Below are 23,217 nucleotides of genomic sequence, written 5' to 3'. Positions count from 1 at the left end.
CTTTTGATGTAGACAGGGATTGAACTGCAGATCTCTTATTCAACTATCAGAGACTTTACCAATTAAGTTAACTAAAACCCACCTAAACTAATGGACTTTGTCTCTGGTTCCAACTAGGGGTGTCCACGGGTCGGGCCGGGTCGGTTTTGGGCCCAAACCGCACTCGACCCGGTTGAATCGGTTTTTTATATTTGGGACCCGTATTCGACCGAATATCGGGTCGGATCCGACATTTCGGGTAATCGGATTGTCCGGGTCGGAGCCATCGGTTTCACGGGTCTGGGCCTCAGATTGGGCCGGACTTTTTGCCATTGTTAAAATCACAGAAAATTCACTTTTTTGGGCCTTTTTACTTAATTAATTTTGAAATTTTGAAATAGAACTTCCAGCCTAACAAAACTAGACCTATTGGGCCATCAATCAAGACAAATCAAAAAGGCCCAAAACAAAACTAGACCTATTGGGCCATCAGTCAGGACAAATCAAAAAGGCCCAAATAAGGCTTATTCATTTTATCACCTGTGATCAACACAACACACCAAAAAGTCTGTTATTTTTTAGTCACTTGACTCACTTGTGATCTGAAACAAGAAGCACCTATCAAACCCAATACATAATCTTTCCCACATTAAGAACAAAAAATAAATAAACACAATCAAATAATCTGTAATCTGTAAAACACCACAAAAGACACCTAGGCAGTAAACTACTCAACACCCATAAAACCTGCAATATTTCCAATTTTCCAGCAATAAAATAAATCACAACAGAATAATATACTGCAGTATTCCAACAGATATTCCAACAGAATACTATAAAGGCAGTCACTGCAAGTTTTTGGGCAGTAACCCATAAGGCAGAAAGCTTGCTAGTTATACAATGTTCCAAGCTATATAATTAATTACAACAATCAAATACCATAGGTATTTCCAAAAAATAGCTTTTCCAAAGCATTGAATGACTACTCTATAGTTTATAAGTCTTTAACTAATAGAAAAGAAAACCTATGAACTAAGATTTCTTTTCTATAAGTATTGACAGTTGAGTATTGTTACAAGTTAGAAAAGCAATATGTCCAAAAAAGCTTCCAAATATTTCCAAAATGCTGCCTTCTTTACAAAATAATTTACCATCCTCCTACAATAGACAAAAAAATATTCAACAAACAATACATTAGTACCAACCAACTAGTAAGGAAACCAAGTTTATAATAGTAAGGGACTATAAAGGCAGAATCATACCAAGTCAGTGATTAATCATCAATGCTAATCAAGGGTCGTTTGCTTGAAGTGGAACCCTTGCTTGAGCTGGGATTTGCTGTTGGTTGTTGATTTAAAACTAGAAAAGAATAGGAAATAAACACAATAAACACAAATAAATTAAATTTTGCTTGAATACATGAGACATTCAATAAAATTAACACACTAAGTTTCAGAATTTAAGCATATTACCTAAGTCAAGTAACTCCTCCTCCAATGCCTCAACATCATCCCTTGACTGGCGATGAGAAATTGGAACTGTGGCTTGAAGCCAATTTTGTGAACATACAAGGTTTTGAACCATGAGAGGAGATAGTGCACTTCGAAATGGATCAACAATTCGACCTCCAGTGCTAAATGCTGACTCAGATGCAACGGTGGAAACTGGCACAGCCAGCACGTCCTTAACTACCTTAGACAACACTTGGTACCTATTACAATTGTCCCTCCACCACTCTAATATCTCAAAATTTGCATCCTTTCTACCATCACAGTTTTCAGCCAAATACCTCTCAAGCTCATTACTCCAACCTACAGATTGCTCAACTTGCAAAAAACGTTCATATCGCGAGTGAACCATCACATATGGATCACTAGCATCAGTTTCTAATTCTGTCCTCTCACTCCCACTTTGATCTTGCACATTTGGTGAATGAATAGAAGTGTAAAAATTATACAACTTAAACAAAAGGTCTTTCACCTTATCAACCATCACTTCTGCAACTGCATTCTCATAAATTTCAGAAAATGAAAACTTCAAAAACCTCAATTTTTTTTCGTGGATCAAAGACCACAGCCACATACAAAAGAGGATTAATTTTCTCCCCTTCCCCCCAATACTTCTCAAACTTAGTTTGCATGTTTGTGGCTGTGCTTTTCAAGAGAGTGTTTTGGGATTTAACTAAACTGGAAATACTCTCCTGAATAACAAAGATCTCATCATAGAAGGCATTTGAAGTAACATACAATGAACCAGAAAATTTCTTTGTTGCATTATAAAACAGCCTTAAGAAAGTCACAAATACCCTACAATTTTGGAAATCAGTCATACATGGAGACCCCAAACCACCACTATCTTCCTTGGTCCTAAAGTACGACGAATAACCATCATCTTCAAAATCCATTCGGAGGAACACTTTCTCATATTTTTCAGCAGTTTCTAACATGATATAGGTTGAGTTCCACCTAGTAGGTACATCTAGACTGAGAAGACTCTTGGACTCCATACCTAACCTCTCCATGAAACTCCTAAAAGTTTGACTTCTATTGGGTGAGGACTTCACATACCTCACAGCTTCACGCACCTTAGCAACAGATGCATCTATCTCTTTTAAACCCTCCCCCACAATGAGATTTAAAATATGGGCACAACACCTCATGTGCATGTACTCATTTCCTAAAACTGCCCCATTCCAATCTTTAGTCACCCTTTGCAAAAATTTAATTGTTGTTAAATTTGAACTAGCATTATCCACCGTCAAGGTGAATATCCCATCAATACCCCACTCACGCAACGACATCTCAATCTTTCTACCTATAGTCTCCCCCTTGTGGTCTTCAACTTGACAAAAATTTAGAATTCTCTTATGCAATTTCCAAGCATCATCAATAAAGTGACAAGTCAGACACATATAATTTAAATTTTGAATGGAAGTCCATGTGTCCGTAGTGAGACACACCCTACAACCCTTCAAGGATTTCCTTAGCTTCTCTCTCTCACTATTATAAATGCCAATCACATCCCTAGCCACAGTTTGACGAGATGGGATATCCTTTAATCTAAGCTTAGGTTGTAAGGTACTTACAAATTTCTTAAACCCATACCCCTCGACATACCTAAAAGGCAATTCATCAATTATAACCATTTCGGCCAATGCCTTTCTAGAAGCCTCAACAGAAAAGGATGTTGACACAAGGTGGAATCCGTCTTCTCCATCCTTTTTGGGTACAAAAGCTAATGTTTTCTGCCCTCTAACTACATCTTCTCTATTAGGGTTCTTGGGACATATTGGCACATGAGCTAACAAATTACTAGTACCACAACTCTTACTATCAGCATTATAAGATTTTTGACAATAATTACAGATAGCCTTAGTTTTACTAGTATCACCCTCACCTATCTTTACTTTTTCAAAGTGACCCCAAACAACAGACTTTTTCCTACCACTACAACCACCACTAATAGGAGCTGTCATACTCACTTGGCATGGTGGAACTGGGGGCAACTCAGAAGCAGCAGCTGCTTCAGCTTGGGTAGCAGCAGAATCTTCAACTTGGGTGGGAATAGCACCGTCATCTTCTATAGCAGCTGGTGTTTGGACAGAGGGTTCACTAGTGTTGGTTTCCATGACCTAAAAAAACAAAGATACATATAAGCAAACTAGAGTAACAAGTATAATTAATAGCTTTAATAATAATAATAATAATCAATAATAACCACACACACCAAAAAGGAAAACCAGTATCCTGGAACCACACATTTTAATAAACATAATCAAAAGAGATTATTAGAAAGAAAGATCACACATCTCTTCTTAGCAAGATCACAGATAACTCAATGAAGTAAATTAATTAGGGACATGCAAGATCACATATCTCTTCTTAGCAGTGACAAATTGCATGATCATACTAATCACATCATAACAATCTTCTCATACAAAGCAAGGTAAATATTCTAAAACTTTAAAAACAACCCTCATGAATTACATTCAATAGTTTCCCTTTCCACATTCTATTTATCATTTAAATTACCCTGCCCCTTAGTTAAAAAGAAACATCAAACAACCACCACAATCAACTAATCACATCATAACGATCTTCTCAAACAAAGCAAGGTAAATGTTCTAAAACTTTAAAAACAACCCTCATGAATTACATTCAATAGTTTCCCTTTCCACATTCTATTTATCATTTAAATTACCCTGCCCCTTAGTTAAAAAGAAACATCAAACAACCACCACAATCAACTAATCACATCATAACGATCTTCTCAAACAAAGCAAGGTAAATGTTCTAAAACTTTAAAAACAACCCTCATGAATTACATTCAATAGTTTCCCTTTCCACATTCTATTTATCATTTAAATTACCCTGCCCCTTAGTTAAAAAGAAACATCAAACAACCACCACAATCAACTAATCACATCATAACGATCTTCTCAAACAAAGCAAGGTAAATGTTCTAAAACTTTAAAAACAACCCTCATGAATTACATTCAATAGTTTCCCTTTCCACATTCTATTTATCATTTAAATTACCCTGCCCCTTAGTTAAAAAGAAACATCAAACAACCACCACAATCAACTAATCACATCATAACGATCTTCTCAAACAAAGCAAGGTAAATGTTCTAAAACTTTAAAAACAACCCTCATGAATTACATTCAATAGTTTCCCTTTCCACATTCTATTTATCATTTAAATTACCCTGCCCCTTAGTTAAAAAGAAACATCAAACAACCACCACAATCAACTAATCACATCATAACGATCTTCTCAAACAAAGCAAGGTAAATGTTCTAAAACTTTAAAAACAACCCTCATGAATTACATTCAATAGTTTCCCTTTCCACATTCTATTTATCATTTAAATTACCCTGCCCCTTAGTTAAAAAGAAACATCAAACAACCACCACAATCAACTAATCACATCATAACAATATTCTCATACAAAGCAAGGTAAATGTTCTAAAACTTTAAAAACAACCCTCATGAATTACATTCAATAGTTTCCCTTTCAACATTCTATTTATCATTTAAATTACTCTGCCCCTTTTGTAAAAAGAAATATCAAACAACCACCACAATCACTACATTCCTTTTTTTTTTTTAACTAAATACAAGGGAAAGCAGAAACCATACCTTGAAGAAAACCGTGAGTGTATGGGTTTCAAACTTGAGGGCAGATAATGATACTTGGATTCAGCTTTCAATCCTGAATAAAATTAAAAGAGGATCAAAATTGATTAAAGAAAAGAACAAAGAACAGAAGTAAAATAGTTAGGATATCTAAATTTTAAATACAAAGGAAAGCAAAAACTACCTTGAAGAAAACCGTGGGTGTATGGGTTTCACACTTCAGAGCAGATAATGATACTTGGAGACTGGAGTCAGCTTTCAATCCTGTATAAAACTAAAACAAGATCAAAATTGATTTAAGAAAAGAACAAAAAACAAAAGTAAAATAGTTAGGGTTTCTAAGTTATTTTTAGTTAGGGTTTCATAGTACGAACAAAGAACAAAATTAAAATAGTTAGGGTTTCTAAGTTATTTTTAGTTAGGGTTTCATAGTATGAATCTGATTTTAACATTTGATTACTTGATTATTTGATTTTAACATAGGGTTTCATAGGATTATTTGATTTTAACATTTGATTTCCATCACAAATGAAACCAACGAGACTAACAAAAAAGAAAGATGAGAAACAAAGAAAAAATACCTGACTGACTCCGTGAAGAGTACACGGGGTGAGGACTCCGGCGGTAGCTATGGAGAGAGGAGTGGACAGCGACGGTGGCGCTAGGCGTTGGAGGCGGAGAGGGGACTGGGTAATGGCATTGGAGGCGGCTAGGGTTTGTTCTTTAGAATTTGGATTTGGAGGAGCAGTAGTTTGGATTTGGGGAAACGGTTTAGAATTTATAGAGTGTGAGATTGTGAGAGTTTGAGAGAGTTTGAGAGAGCAGGTAAAGAACTGAGAGTGTGAGGCTGAAGAAGTGAAGACTGAAGAGATGAGGAAGAGTGAAAAGGGAAGGAGAAGGCGTGTATGTGAAGCCATGTCCATGACCTGACCTCTGGCTCCAAAGTGAAAAGAAAACTGAAGAAGACTGGAAGAGTGAAGACCGAAACTGAAGAGTAGTGGGCTAGTGGCTTGAATCCGTTTGACTGTTTGAGTCTTTGAGATATCAGATCTTTCCCCTTTATTTCTAACCGTTAGATTGGCTCTCCATCTTGTATTCTAGCCGTTGATTAAAAATGGGTTATTGTGCCACTGGTGACCGGTCATTTCATGCCCATTTGAGTCAGTTTTACTCTCATCTTTACCCTTCATTTTAAATTTTAATTTGAGATCAACGGCTGATATTTATGTTGGGAACGTGTGAGGGAAATCTGGGCTGGCATTGCTGATTTGCTGGATGGGCTGTCTGGCCACATGTCAAATCTACCTTTTGTTTTTTTTTTTATTATAAATAATTCGGTCGGATCGGATTTTCCGGGTGAAATATTTTGAAACCCGGGTCCGATCCGAACTATTCGGATTTTGTAAATGTCAATCCGTGACCGACCGTGGAGTGTATTCGGAGCCGCCCGTGGACCTTCGGTTCGGGCGGTTTCGGGCGGGTGGGTCGGTTGATGCGGGTCCTTGGACACCCCTAGTTCCAACCCAAATTCTCTCCAGTGAATAGAGAGCTGGAAGTGCCAAAGATTCATTGAGGCTTTTGACTGATCTATCATATTTTTTTGTCTTGCTAGACTTTGGCAAAGATAATTTGCACGTTTTGTCTTACTGAACACTATGACACTATAAGAAAGAATATTTTTCCAGCCAGTTTGGGAGAGGATGTGACTTTTTTATAACGTGAGAAATTCAATTGTTTGAAAAAACACAAGGGATGCTTCTCAAAAGCCGCCTACAAAAGATAAGAACCCTTCTCTTTTCTTCACAAATTGACAATAAAATAACACACTTTTTTTTTTTCTTATTATTTTTCCAAAATATCATAAGACACTCCCAAAAATTTGGCCCACCAAAGGGGACCTTAACCTTGTAGTACCTTACAATACATCTCTGCTAAATGGCCTCATCAATTGAACAACAAAACATGAGTTTGGTAATTGTTACCCATCAATAATGATTCAGTGGTTCTTTCTTTTTGATATGGGAGAGAGAGAGCTCAGAACCAATTTGAAACCACAAAAAAGAAACACCATTCAACAAAAAATATCTTGCTAGAAGTTAAGGCACACTAAATACTGACATAGACTAGACAGTCTAGATAGGCCGTAAATCATGTGCCAAATTCAAACAATTTCACTTTTGTATCTTTGCATGCAATCTTGGCTGCAAAATATTTGATGTACTGCCCTAAGTGCCAACAACCCACTACATATCATGCTCTCCTTTCGCTTTCTATTTTTGTTGCGCCCACCTCTGTGCTTTTATTTCTTAGCAAAGAAGGCTTAAGTTACAATTGGAGAAACGATAAAAACATTGAATACATTGTATAACTCCACAAAACAGAGTTTCTGCATATGTTTGACAATGATGGCAATCCAAGCATTACTGTCCCATGATTAATGACCTTTAGTACTTGTGCCAAATTAAAATTAAGAGTCTGTTTGGATACCGTTTATTTACTGAAAATTGAAAATTTATTGTTGAAAATACTGTAGCCAAATAATTTTTAAATATGAATAATGTCGTGTAGGACCCAGTAAAATATATAATATGCGGTTATCTTGAAGTCGGCTGAAATGTGCATAGTTACCATGGGACCCACCTTTCAAACGGCAAATGTAGAACATCGGCTGAAACGTGCAATCCAAACTCATTCTAACTTTCACTGCCTAAACTTTAATGTTGTGGGTTCACATGCAAAATTTACTGCTTGTGGCTGCTAAGGCTTAAAGTGATTGATGAATTTTGTATAATAAGACTAATTAGGTAGTAATTTGTGTCTCATTTGCCAAAAAAAGAGAAATGAAATTCAACCTGGTGTGATTGGTCTCCTAATGGTCATGAGGGTCGGTGGATTTAAGGTTTTCTAGCTTAGGATTCAACATCAGTAATAAAAAGGAATTGTGGTGGACAATCCCATAAGATCTCCACTTGTCTTGTCAAATGAGATGCGGAAAAACAGTACTAGAGTATGTGTGTTAATCTCTAATAGCCCTTGCTCTCCTGTTTTATCCCCTCTCATTTTGGATCGTAGAAACTACTAAACAATAAACATGCGTAAAAGTGAACCATTTTGTGAACTTTTTGGCAATCAATAGAAGAACACAAATAATATAGATTATAAATATTCGTCTTTTTTGTATCAACTTTTTTGTTTAAAATATTCGGAACATGTGCTTAAACAAACTATGTATCTTATAAGATCGTAAATATAAATAACTTTGAACTGTTTTCAATTTAAATACTTCACTTTTAACTCTGTACCTTAAAGAGCATGAGGAGCAGAAGACTCAACTTTAGTGATTTCTATGTTAATCTCTAACAGTCAAGACCCAATTGAATGATACAATGTATCTTTGCTTACCTTGGTCAAACCTGTTCTAATTGGAGATAAGAAGATGTTTGTGGCAATCTTAAACAAAATCAAGAGGCATTTATCTTGTGTGTTTAATTTTTCTTGACGTCATGATGTAGATGTAGTCAAAAATTCAAAATGTATAAATCCAAAACCTTTAGTTTCGTAGTATTTTGAGCCTCAATGATCAGCCAATATAAAATTTTCAAGCTTTTGTTGAACATTATCTATTTTTTAATTGATGATACTAAGCATCTTGACTTTTATGTATTAAACCTGTTCAACATATATAAATTATAACAAAACAAACATGTAAATGTAAAACTCAGAATGATTAGCATCCACCATCATATTTAGGCTTTAAAAAAATACCCTAAACATGTGCACATATGCCATTGAATTCTAAGCCATCTTTCAATTTTCTAAATGACAACCCCCCACTATCTCTTGTATAGCAAAGAGGGTTTCAAAACTTTAGAAAAAGAAATACATACTATATAACACGTGCTTCTGCTTTGCTAAAACCATAGTGTAAAGTTTCAAAAAGTTTAAAACCATATAAAACGCCAAAACTTATATTACAATTGTTCGCATGATGACCGTAAATGGTGGAGAAAAAATAATAAATTTAACTTTACATAAGGTAGTTGTCATAAAAATTATGACGTCAGGGTAAAGTTTAATTGGTTAAGGGATATTGGACCCTCCACCTATGGGGCACCACTAGTTTTTACAGGATCTAGACAGGTAATCCTGCTCTGAAAGGAATCTTAATGTCCACAAGATAAAAGACAAAGAAACCCATTGCAATAATTTATGGGTTTATACAAAAGAGATGGTTAATTTGGAGAATGTATAGCCCAAATGATATATAAAATAGGGCATACCTACATCCCAGAGAGTTTTCAATGTGCAAAAATAAATAGGGCGCACATAGATCCCAAGGCATACCCTTTTTCCAAAGTGACTCGTGTCAGAACATCAACAGTTGAAGTAATGTAAGCAAAAGTATCAAACTGCAAAAAGATCCATCTGGTACTAGGGGACGGTGAAAATTATGCAAACAATATTTTTTTTTTTTTTGGGGGGGGTGGGGAGGGTGTATTTTTTCCTTACACATCTCAAAAAGCCAATCTATAAATGCAGATATTTCTTTATGTTTACCCTTTTTCTTTTTTTCTTTTCTTGAATCTGAAACTGAATTTTCAATAAACTGAAATTGGATAACAACAGAGCATAGCAACAGGAAAGAAAGAGCTAAAAACAAAATAAAGTTAACACTTAGCTCTATCTAACAGTAACACATCACATGCTGAATGACAGGCGGCTCATCAATATGTATATATATATATATATATATAAAAGGAATTGCATATTTTACTGCGTATTTTTAATTTCTTTTAAATAGATCTTCAATGACACACATTTTGTTACCAACTTTGACATGATTTTTGTATTTTTTTAATGTATTTTTTTTAAATATGTGATTGGATTGCATATCACGCACATCAATGTGTCTTTTGTTTTTGTTTTTTAAGTGATTAAAATAGACTTTTATAATTTAATAGGTTTTACTGTATTGAAAATCAACAAAGACAACTAAACAAATACGTCATCAACTAGTTTATGTACGACTTTAAAAAAGATGACTATAAAAATAAAAAGTTAATTAATGCTTTAAAGTATATATTAACCAAACCTAATAAAATAGTTTCTCTAGTACCAAAAAGGTTCACTTAACATCTTTCTCAAAAAAAAAAAAAAAAAGGTTCACTTAAAATCAAAATTTTTATATTACATAATCAAAATAGAAAATTATATTGAGATATTATAGTAAAGAAAAAACTATAGTGAGATATTGAAAAAAGGAAAAGAAAATCAACAACATGAGATTTAAAAATATTTCTTTATAGGAAAGCTAAATATTATTATTATACTAATACAATATAAAGAGATTTTATCATTCAAATTTGTGAAGTTGCGCTGAATTTTTTATGGAATTAAGCAAAAAGTTTTTTTTTTTGAAGTGTTTATATATAAATATATTGATAAATTTCAAAACATAAAAATAGATATTTCCACATTTTGCTATTTAAAAGTTTTTTAAAACTTAAATATGGGGTTTCAACCTAAAACTTAGAGATCTTATAATAAATTGTAAAGGTTAATCAATATCTGTAATTTAAAAACAAGTCATTCTCATTACTTTCAAATTTTCAAAATTTTAATATAAATAATCATATTTTTTAGGGGTTTGGATTTTACCCCATTTAAACCCTCACATTCTCACAATTTTTTTATTTTATTTAATGAAGACATATCACATATACAAAATCTCAGAGTTAAAAAAGTACCAAGTCAAATAGAGTAATATTTAGGTATTCTTAGAGCACGAAGAATGGTACTCCTTAGGGAAGACCTTTTTTTTTTCTAACAGAAACCAGGGAGCATTATTTATCTATACTTCAAAAATTCCTAAGAATTTTCCTGTCAAATACACAAGTATAGTTGCACTTAGGAAATATAAAACTAAAGAAAATAATTACATAAATCAAACAAGCTCAATAAATTTAATATAAACTGTCGCCAACTGGCATTAAAATCACATGTTTATAAGAAAGCTAGATATTTTATTAAAATACTAGTTATAGGCCCGTGCGTTGCACGGTTTTATGAAAAAACTTATAAAATAAATGTTTTAATAATTATATATTTTAATAGATTCAATAAAGATAAAAGAAAAAAATTATCAAGTGTAAATAATTATTTCACTAAAATAAGGAGTAAGATTTCTTCCTAAAACTAAATTAAATTGATAATACCAAAATTGAATTTTAAATTGATAATTATTTAAAAAAACGTACTAAAGAATTGATAAATCTAAAATTAATATAATTTTGATAATATTATAAATTAAAATTAAAGTTGATAATTCAAGAATACATGTGTAGAACATATTGATAATTTGATGTAACATAAAAATCAAATAAAAAAATCGTTAAAATTAATCTATTAATTCTAATAATATTTAATCATTAATTCTAAGACCCTAACCCTAAGCATATAAATTATATCAAAACTAAGAAAATTAGTTTAAACAAAAGGCAACCAATACACAAAACCTAATCAATTTGATAAAAACAAAATACAAAAACAAAGAAGGAGCCTTTAGAAACTTGACAATGTTTTCGAATATTTTGAATTCATTAATTAAAATTACATGAAGACAAAAAACCAATAATAACACTAAAGAAAATAAACAAAATGAAAATAATAATAATAATAAATTTAAAAAAAAAAAAAAGAGAGAGAAAGAGAACATGGTTGATAGCTATGAGGAATTTATATATATATATATATAAAATGTCATCAACTTAAAAATTATAAAATTAATGGAGATATATATTATTTTTTGGGATAGATAGAGATTATCAAATTATTAGAGATATATACTATTTCTTGGGATAGATTTATATTAATCACCTCTTGAAGAATTTGGATTGTGCTTATCCCTTAATAATCAAGTTTTGTAGCCTGATATTTAGATAAAATAATATTAATTTAATAATATTAAAATTTTGAAAATTTAGATGATAAATATTTTCTAAATTAAATTTTTGTATGTTAAATATTATCCCCTAATTTAAGAAATATATCCTAAAAAATAAATAAATAATGTTAATTAGATGATAAATATGATCTAAATTAATTTTTTGTATGTTAAATATTATCCCTTAATTTACAAAATATATCCTAACAAATAAAAAAATAATGTTAATATAATTTTATTTAATGATAAGAATGAATTAGAGTCCTGATAGTATACTATTCCTTTAAAAATCTAAAAATTTAATAAAATTTTTGTAATTTGGTGAAGTTACATGACGCAACCACGGCTTCTAAGCCCAACGGCTTAATTAAAATTCAAATGTAAACAATTTTTTTTATTAATTTCCTTAAAATTAAATAATAAAATAAAAAATAAATGAATAATATTTTACTTTTAAGTTATATAATAAATGCATATTGTGTGATACTAAAATGTTTTAAAAGCATATATATATATATATATATATGTCTAAAATAATCGAATGGAAGATGGTAGATAACTAAGTAACTAATATAAAATGAGATACATAAAAGAAATATAAAAGGATTTTTCATAATATATTGAGATTTAGGGCTCAAGTAATATTTAAATGGAAAAACCTTGAATTTAATCATTAAAAGCTATTAAAAAAATTATTGAAAGCATATTTAAGTGGAAACCTCAATTCAATAATTAAGAATAATCTAAATAACTAAACATTTAAAAATATAAAGTAGAGAGACATACATGAAAATATAATTTTTGTCCTTGAAAGCATGGAAGAAGACACTAAAACTTGAGTGATTTTCACCCAACCAAAAAAATAAATAAATTCATTAGTATTGAGATATGATGAGAATTGAGAAGTGATACCTTTCAATAGTAGCATCCATTTTGACCTTTAGTTGTGAACAATAATCTCTATTATTTGATCTCAACCTCTCTCTCTCTCTATTATTAACAAACCAAAATAAGTAGCACAAACACAAAAAAAAAAAAAAAAAAAAAAAAAAAAAAAAAAAACCTGCTTAGCATGATATTTCCTATCTAGTTCACCTAATTAAGATTTTTCAAATAAGGCTTAAACTACAAAGAGAATGGTAAACAGTAGTTTCCCAATTAACAATGTGAGCAACACGGATAAATAAAAATATATAAAGAAGAAGCAAAAAGACCAACAAAATAAAAATTATTGAGGCATAAATAGAATAAAATAAGTGAAGGGGAAAAATGTCTTACTTTTTCTTTGGAAATCATTGAGTAATTCTTTACTTGCAATGGACAATTTATCTAGGCGTGGTGTTTATGTTGAAGCAGTTTGTCCAATATGCAGAACTTCAAATGAAATTGTACTAAACAAAAATAGAAGTGTGCTATTGTTGAGTGTAATTCATATATGATATACAAAATAAAAAAAATTCATGTCTAACTCTATTTAATGATTGATGCTCAAACAATAACCAAATAAATAGGATAAAACTTTGGGAAATTAGGTTAAAAAAAAGATAAAAAATACACAAAACCTATTCAATTTGATGGGGGAAAAAAAAAACAAATACATTAAAAAAAATTAGAGTAAACAAATACATATGTGTAAGGTTGTAGGGAGAAGAAGGGAATAATAGAGGAAAAAAACTGTATGGTAGGTGTTTATTATGAATTATCTTATATATATACACTCCACATTGAAGAAGTTGATATGAACAAAAGGTCTAATGTCAATCTAATTTATAGAGGTGTATGAAGCTGAAATTAGATGTACTTTAACATATTTATCCAAAAAATATGTATATATCTATTCTTAAAATCTAAAATTTTATTAAAATTTCTGCAATTTGGTGAAGCCACGTGGCACAACCACGGCGTCTAAGCCCAACTTTTATTATATATATAAAAATATGTATATATCTATTTTTAAAATCTAAAATTTTATTAAAATTTCTGCAATTTGGTGAAGCCACGTGGCACAACCACGGCGTTTAAGCCCAACTTTTATTATATATAATATGATATATATATATATATATTTAATTTTTTTTTAATTTTTAAAAAGAGCATATTTCAAGATTTTAGGGGTTCCCTTAGCCCAAGGCCATAAAATGCATTCATCCCCGCTTTTTCAATATATATATATATAAATTTATTGAAAGTATGTTATCATAAGAACAACCCAGCAAATTTCCTTGCCAATCACAACTTGGAATATTAATAAGGGCATATTAAAGAACTGCATGTTTTGTTGATTGTATGCATTGTGAGTTGTGACAATGTGGTAAAACAAATTCCATGATGAAGCTCCCTTATTGAACTTACAAGAAGTGGTAGCGATAGGTCAGATATATGCGGGTCAGATTAGGTAGGTTGAGGGAAAAAATTTTAACTGATTTGTCATTGGCGGATTGGAAAAATTCTAAACCGCCGCCAATCTACTAACCTTTAAATTGAAGGGTCATGCTAACGAGTACCATTAGGTCATTGGTTAAGAATCTAGTTAAAGAAAGTTTTGACATCACTTTTATGGGAAATGAAAAAAACTGTCAAAACATTAATTTTTTTTTTTTTTTTTTTTTTTTTTTTTTCACATAAAAACTTTCTTTAATTGGATTCTTAACCAATGCCCTAAGGGCACTCGTTTGCATTTCCCTAAATGGAAAGGTCAATTAAAAATTTTAGCAGTTTCAACTTGGTAAATTGAGCTAGTTAGTTTTAATAATGAATTGTATACTAAACTTTAAAATTTATAGTATCATTTACAGCTAAACTAGTTCAAGAAAGCAGAAGCCCTACTCGGTTTTATTATTATAAAATTGATTCAAGGCTCCTCTTATCTTATCTATAATGGATAAATGACTTAAAAAAAATAATAGAGGGGACAGAGATATGGGTGAGGGAGCAATGAAATATAGCAGCAGATCCGATGTGCTGGGAATCCTAGTTCTTGCAGGCCCTCTCTATTTATAATGGGGTTGAGAGTGATAGAGCACTTAAAAGTTGGGGTATTTTGGTGACTCTGTTCGGTCTCTGGCTTCCAATCCACTTACAGCTATTATTTCTAATCATATTCAGACCAATACTATGGGTTTCCTTCCCTCCTTTAATGCACCAACGCGTCCCTCTGTTCCCCCTATTCATTGAGAGTGATTGTTTACTGTTTTGCTATGATTTTCATAGGAGGATCTCATGCCACTTATGTAGCACTTATGTCCTATAATGCTGAATAATTACCCCGAATATATAGTAAAGTCCAACCAAAGATTCCACACCATTTTACTCTCAAATGGGATTGTAAATTAGCTTTAGATTAGGACACAACATTTTTTCATGAAAAATTCTCCCTCGTTGAAATACTTTCTTTTTTTAGTATCTGACTATTTCTTTAGATGTATATAGTCTTTTTATTTGTATACATATCAGGTTATTACAGAAAAGAATATCTTGAGAGTGACCCCAAAATACTAACAAGTGGTGGTTTAATATTACAAACTTAAAAATGAACTTAATACTTCGTTATTTAAAACTTTAAATAATGTTGTATTTGTATTTGCTTAAGAAAAAATCTTAATCAAAGTTTGGAACTAATTGTGGATAACATATGTTGTTGTGCATGCAATCATAAGCAAATGACTTTCTGTATGTTGAAAAAGTATGGGAAAATATTATATATTAACTGAACTGTTCTTTTTAATACTAGGGACTTTTTTTTTTTTTTTGAGAATCTTTTTAATACTAGGGACTTGAGAAACGTCTCATACGTTTTGCATGGTCCCTTCGAAATAAAATATTCAAAAGCATATGTTCATATATTGAATATAAAATAGCATTTGTTGGATTTTTGTGTAGTTAATGATAGTGTGGACAACATCATTGGGGAAACAAAATAAGCAACTTAATTTCTCCCCTATTTTATTTTCTTTTCTTAAGTCTTCGACTGAACGTCATAGTAATAACTCTCATATTTCTTTTTATCTTAGTACTATATTTTTCCCTATCATTATTGCCATTATTCCAAAAAATTGAGTATTGATATCACAGTTTCATCATAATGTGCAGGTGTTCATATTCATGTATTATTGAAAGCCGCATGGCACTGAAATTCATGGCTTGGATATCCGGGTGATCATGGAAATGGCTGATACCATGTTATCAGGAAATTATGAAGTTCATAACTGAATCCAAGAATAGTAGAATCCAATAATAAAAGAATCGTTTAAAAAATCATGTCTTATGATGGGAGGTGATTTATTCGGATCTAGACTTTTTTTTAAGGATTTTTGGTCATGCAATCTTAAACATTAATAGTTGTGACTTGTGTTTACCGTTTGTACACGACTACATGTGGATCCTTATTTTCTAAATTGTATAATTCTAAGTTTGCAATCATTATTTAACTTTACACCAAGTATCAAAATGTTGATTTATTTGGATCTAGACTTTTTTAGGGTTTTTGGTCATGCAATCTTATACATTAATGGTTGTGACTTGCATGTACTGTGTGTACACGACTACACGTGGATTCTTATGTTCTAAATTGTGTAATTCTAATTTTGCAATTATCATTTAACTTTATACCAAATGTCAAAATGTCATTTTGTAATGAAAAAAATCATTATTTTGACCGTTGAATGAATTATAACTTAATTAAAAACAAAATTATAATTCTTACCGACCAAATCACACCTCAAAAACTTAAATCGAACCACCAAATTGCTCTAAATTTCGTACGTTTCCAAAAAGTGAGTACTTTGACAGGAAGTCTACAGAGTGATTCTCTAGTGTATGGAAATTGACCTCCCCTTTTCTTTAATGACTTACCCCATCTATAAAAATGCTTTTCAAAGTTTTCAAGTGTATTTTAGGGGTTTAATCTTATATTTATCCCTTAATAGTCTTGGGGAAGACCATAAAAGAAAGAAAGAAAGAAAAAAAAAAAATGGAAAAAAACACACATTTTGAATATGGGAAAACAAAGTTCCAATCACGGATCAACACTCTGTTTTCAGGCGTGTAAATGTGTTTGTGTTTGTGTTTTTTCTTCATTTTTATCTAATTTAATTTTTTTTTTTTTTTTTTTGGGGGTATTTATAAAACATAAATCAAGGTCTCGAGGACTGTACCAGACCTGTTGAGTTTTGACAGGTCTAGTAAGAATGCATGCAGCATGAGAAAGGTAAAAGAGTGCAAATTGGATTGAGACTCAAAGATACCAATGAGCACCTGAAAAATGTGACCACAATATGTCAATGCGAGGACATCGGTGAAAAGTGCTTATGCATGCGTGAGATGGGATCAAGATTCGTGCACATGCATAAATCAACACAAAAGATGATGAGTAGCTTTAAAACGGTCATCTCGAATAACTATATGAATGCGATCGAGCTGGAATAGAACTCGTGATGAATTAACTCTGTGGGAGGCTGAAAAAAACTTATTTAGAAGTCAAAGAAATCGACCCAAGTAATTCAAAAATCCTCGAAAAAAAAACTATAGTAGTCAAAGAAATCCACCTATGTGACTCAAAATTCCTTGAAAAAAAACCTAGAAGTCAAAGAATTCCACCCTTGTGACTAAGGAATCCTTGTGATTTGAAGTTTATATAAGGTCACGTATTGACTCTTCAAGTGAAGGGAAGGTTTACGACAATGGTGTGATAAGAATGCATGGTCGGAAAACGAAAATCATGAAATCTGCCATCAAGGTCTATACTTTATACAAGTGGATTTTGTACGTTTACAGCTAGCTAAGGACCATATTTCTCCTTTTATACCAATCATCATGATAAAGATGGAAAACATTTCGTGATTCACAATGACTAGAATCAAACCTTAAGACACAAGAAATGGAAAAAGCACCAAATAGTCATGAAGTTTGAAGCCTAAATGAAATGTAACTAATGAAAAATGACACAATCATGTGCATAAGGGTTTGAGGTTTGATTAGACATTTTGTCAAGCTAACTAGTATGCAATTACTAAATGGATCATGAATTAATGAGTGCAATTTGACATGAAAATCAACCACTTACGACATCAAAATCAACACTCAACTTAATTCATAATAGAAAATCACAAGAGCTGGGTGGTGGCGTAGGTTTAGTTGGCTCGATATAGTTTGAGACATATGGTTCGTTTGGATTGAGCTTATTTTTGCTGAAACTGAAAATACTGTAGCAAAATAATTTTTAAATGTATGAATAGTGTCGTGGGACCCATTTTTAATGAAAAAGTTACTGAAAAGTGTAATTTGTGGGTCCGTGAACAGTGCACAAGTGCACTATTCACGATTGACTTGGTCCGTTTGGATTGAGTTTATTTTTGCTGAAACTGAAAATACTGTAGCAAAATAATTTTTAAATGTGTGAATAGTGTCGTGGGACCCATTTTTAATGAAAAAATTGCTGAAAAGTGTAATTTATGGGTTCGTAAATAGTGCACGAGTGCACTATTCATGGTTGACTTGGTCAAATAGTGCGGTTGGAACAAAAAAAAAAAAAAAAAATCAGAAAACGCAGCCCAAGATTCAGCAGAAAACGCTGAATCCAAACGGACACAAGGTGATAGAATTAAATGGCACCTTTTATATATAAATTTCAATTAAATAACTTTTTTTTAATGAAAACCAAACGAAGATTATTTTAATGAATTAAATACACAACTTAATAAATTAGTACTAACCAAATCAAGGGTAATTTCATATAGAAAATAAAAATATCATAGTTCAAACTTAAAATTTAATAAAAAGAAATGAAAATTTATTATTTTTAAAGAAATGATGTTTACTTTATCTTAGAAATAAGGTGATGTATGGTTTGCTAAAGTTGTAATCTAATTTTCAATTTTGATCTAGATATTAATAGAAAAATTAAGATTGTTTGGTGTGTAACCATGTGGAGATTATGTGGTTAATGTTAATAATCTACCATATATGTTATATTAGTTTTAAAAAGTATCACTTTATTAGGGGAAAGTAATCACCATTGATGGTTCGATGCATTCACAATATTTTTTTTTTTCCAAATAGTTTAGGATTTCAATTATTTTTGATCTCTCTCTCACAGAGAGTGCGCGCGCGTATAGATGCATACATACTTCAAGAGCAAAAAATACAGTTTTCCTTATTACGTTTCTTTTTGTCACCCTAGTTATCTCTCCATTATTTACTTGTTCAGTATTGAGTGGTGATTTTCACGTACATTATTGAAATTGACAACTTCTCTATCATTCATATATGATACGTCATAGTAGCTATACACTAAGTTAGAGTGAGTGAGTCATTTCCACCTCTTTTCTTCTCATTCTTATCCATAAAACAAATGAATTATTCATTCTATTGCATTTTGCATGTAATCTTTTTTATTTTTTGCACTTTCAATACTCGGAGTGAGAAAATCTTAGACAAAGAAAAATATTCTTTTAGTCAACAAAAATTAAAATAACGATAAAAGAGGCTGCATATGTTTTCCGCTTCTCAATTCCTTTGTGACAATGCTACCAACACCGTCGCAGCACCTTTGACGCTACTACTCCCACCACAATCAATACTACTATATTCATCACAATCGGCCCTACTACCATTTCCATTATCATTGCTATTCCCACCACCAAGCACACCATTTCCATCTCCAACCCCACAATCACTACCACCACATCACCATTACCATCACCACAATTGCTATGACTATCACCTTAGCCACCACCATTATATATAATTCTACCTTCGTTGTCATCAACAACACTGCTACTACTTCCACTAACTCTATTAACAAATGAAGTATTAATGATTTTCTTTACGAGCTAAATGTGAACAAATTTAGTGTCTTGTAGTTGTATGTATTTTTCATATGTATTTGAAGCCCAAGACTACTCAAGAAAAATTGCAAGATCTACTTTTCGATACAGCTTTGATATATGGTCAATCAATTGACAGTCGCAACTCATACAACTTAAATCGAGAATCATGCCGATAGAATCCAAATCTAGCCTAATCATTCATCCAAGCCTTTTTGGTTTCGTGCTACTAAGCCAAGCTATAAAAGAAAACCTATACACTAGAAGAAAAATGCCTTTTAGTGGCGAAGAATTTTTTACGGACCCAAAATGCCCTCTCAAAAAATCCTATTTCTGAGGTGCCCTCATAAATATTTAGTAAAATATGAAACATTTGTGACCAACAAGATAAGCTGTCACAATTATGTATTGTAACCGTTATAAATGCTAATATTTTGGAGAGAAATTTTCCCTCCATATTATTTATGAGGGACAATTAAAAATCTCTCGCAATTATTTGTGACAGTTAAAAAAATGCCGTCACTAGTACTAAATTATTTGCGAGGGCTAGGATTGACCTTCACAAATAATTATATAAATGTCAAAATTTTTGAAGGGAAATGTTCCCACCAAATTATTTCCGAGGAACAATAAAAATCCCTTGCAAAAAGTTTATTTTTTGTATGAGTTAAAAATATACCCTCACTAATACTAAATTATTTGCAAGGGCCACGATTGGCCTTCATAAATAATAATTAAAATAATAATTTTCTTTGGAGATAAAATTTATTCTAAAATTCAAAGAAAAATAAAAATAAAAAGAAACACATAAACATATAGCACTTTGCATTCTTTAGATTTTTTTTTGAGAAACCAGAATGATATTTTATTGAAAAAAAAAACTATCTTGCCAAATTGGCTACATCTTGTTGAACAATATTGAATAATGATTCGGGAACTCCCTCCATCCAAACTACATAGCTTGAGACATTGATAGAATATCTTGCTAGACTATGTGCTAATCTATTGCCATCTCTTCTACAATGAGAGTATAGCAATTTTACATAATGACTAGAGAAAACCGTGGCATCATGAATCAAAGGCTCCACTGAAGCAATTGAATGTCCACCTTTGAAAGAGTTTATAAGCTGCTCTGAGTCACCTTCAAGGACAGCCTCCATTATACCTATTTCCTCACCAAACTCTAGTGCCCGAGCAGCAGCTACTGCTTCAATCTCAATAGGCTGCAGAGCAGGTGCAACGGTTTGAGCAAAAGAGGCCATAACAGCTCCTGTGTGATCACGAATAACCACCCCAATCCCGCTCATATTTTCCTGCTTGAAAATTGCGCCGTCGAAGTTTATTTTGAAGCTTCCGGCATCAGGTGGTTTCCATTTCACTCTCTGTCGAGGTAAGGGCGCTGGTTTAGCTGGGATTGTAGCCATGAATTCCTCCAGTTTTTCCTTTGCCTGGGCTTCAATCATGTCCGATGGGCAGCAAGGTTTGTTGAGCCGAATCTGATTCCGTTGATTCCATAAGCACCACGTCACCATTGCAAAGAGCTCCGGATTGCTACTGTTTTGAAGTATCCATGATAACAGCTCCTTAAAGTTAACGGGGCTTATGTTGTTGCAGCCGTTCCACTCTGATGATGTCCAGGCAAACCTGTTCTTACTGCAAGACCACAAAGCATGTAACGTGGTTTCATCCTCCATCATACAACGTCCGCATCTGCCATTCTCCAGGATGTGTCGTCGCTTCAAATTTTCTTTTGTTGGGACTGCCTCACGGCTTGCTCTCCACAGAAAATTTTTAATCTTGTTTGGGACTCGCAAATCCCAAATGCTGCGCCAGAAAATTCTGTCCTCTGCCAGTGCTTCTGTTGCCCCTGAAACATCATCTTCATGCTGTAAAAATCTGTAACCAGATTTACAGTTATACTTCCCTGTCTGAGTCCATGGCCAAAACACCTTATCTTCAGTGGGGAATCTTGAGAGCGGGATTGATTTAATGAGGGCAGCTTCCCCCGGAGCAAAAAGACCATCGATCACATCATCATCCCAAGTCCTTGAATCTTCCTTAATGAGTTTGTCGACTGTGGCTTCCTCCCAACCTTCAAGAACGGGTGATAAAATTCTCGCCGGTGGTTTAGATGGAAGCCAAACATGATGCCACACCTTCACTTTCTGCCCATCGCCTATTCTCCAACATGCACCCCTTTTGATCACATCTCTCCCTTGGAGTATGCTTTTCCAAGCATAAGAACCTCGGCTAGATTCTGGCGCCTCCATGATAGTACAATTTGAGAAGAAACGAGGTTTGAAAACCTTGTAGAAAAGGGAAGTTTTATCCTCCAATAACCTCCAAGCTTGTTTGGCCAAGAGGGAGTTATTGTGTAGGGCTAAATCCCGAAAACCCATACCCCCTTCCTTTTTGGCTTTTTTCATCTCATCCCATTTTAGCCAATGAACCTTCCTCTACTCCCCACGTTGTCCCCACCAAAACTTCCTAACCATCACCTCAATTTCATTGCACAACCCCAAAGGTAATTTGAAGCAACCCATTGCATATGAAGGTATGGCTTGGATGACCGCCTTAATAAGCACCTCCCTTCCGGCTTGGGAAAGGAGTTTTCCTTCCCACCCTTGCAACTTCCTCCACACTCTCTCCTTGATATAATTAAAGCTTGCTTTTTTTCCCCTTCCAGTCAAAGATGGCAGCCCCAAGTATTTTTCATAGTGATGGATTTCACGTACTCCCAAAATGCCTTTGATGATTTGGCGGTTTGCTTCTGTAACTACTTTGCTGAAGAATAAAGCTGTTTTCTCCCTGTTTAATTTTTGGCCAGAGACTTCTTCATATGTTGATAGCAACTCCAAAACTTTACTGCATTCTTCGGAATTGGCCCTACAAAAGAGAAGGCTAGCATCTGCAAATGTCTTTTATATACATACTATATATGAAATGTCTGTCCTTATTTTCTAATAAATTTTACCCATAAAAAAATTATGGCACTTTCAACTTCAAAATGGTCCCCAGAAAACAACATTCTAAAACAATACCAGGACGATAACGTCAGAATAGTCCAGGACTAACTAAAAGTTGGAAAGTACATACAAGAACAATAGGCTACAAGATAAACAATGGGAAGCAAACTATAGCCAATTAAAGGGTTGCAAGTATTTTGAGAGAATACACAATGGGTGATACAAGCATTTTGAGAGAATTCAGTCATCCTATTTAGTCTTGTACATTTTAACGTGCTATTGAAATTCATGAGTATACGATCACCAGAAGCTACATGCCACATGCCACATCAAATTATAAAATGATTTTGATGTTATCACACACAAG

General features: G+C 32.8%; 1 protein-coding gene across 1 annotated transcript; it reads right to left on the bottom strand.

The window, feature by feature from the left end:
- Positions 1–1,431: 1,431 nt before the first annotated feature.
- On the bottom strand, positions 1,432–6,035 carry LOC115966944 (zinc finger BED domain-containing protein RICESLEEPER 1-like). The gene is made up of 4 exons (XM_031086070.1): positions 5,700–6,035; positions 5,303–5,392; positions 2,176–3,610; positions 1,432–1,982 (listed from the first exon to the last, which is right to left on the bottom strand). Exons 1-4 carry the CDS (start codon positions 6,033–6,035, stop codon positions 1,432–1,434), a joined length of 2,412 nt encoding a protein of 803 aa, XP_030941930.1.
- Between the last annotated feature and the right edge of the window lie 17,182 nt (positions 6,036–23,217).

This window comes from Quercus lobata, chromosome 11 (assembly GCF_001633185.2).
Source record: "Quercus lobata isolate SW786 chromosome 11, ValleyOak3.0 Primary Assembly, whole genome shotgun sequence".
Classification (NCBI taxonomy): domain Eukaryota; kingdom Viridiplantae; phylum Streptophyta; class Magnoliopsida; order Fagales; family Fagaceae; genus Quercus; species Quercus lobata.
Note: the sequence above shows the minus strand (reverse complement) of the source record. Positions and strands in the feature narration are given on the sequence as shown.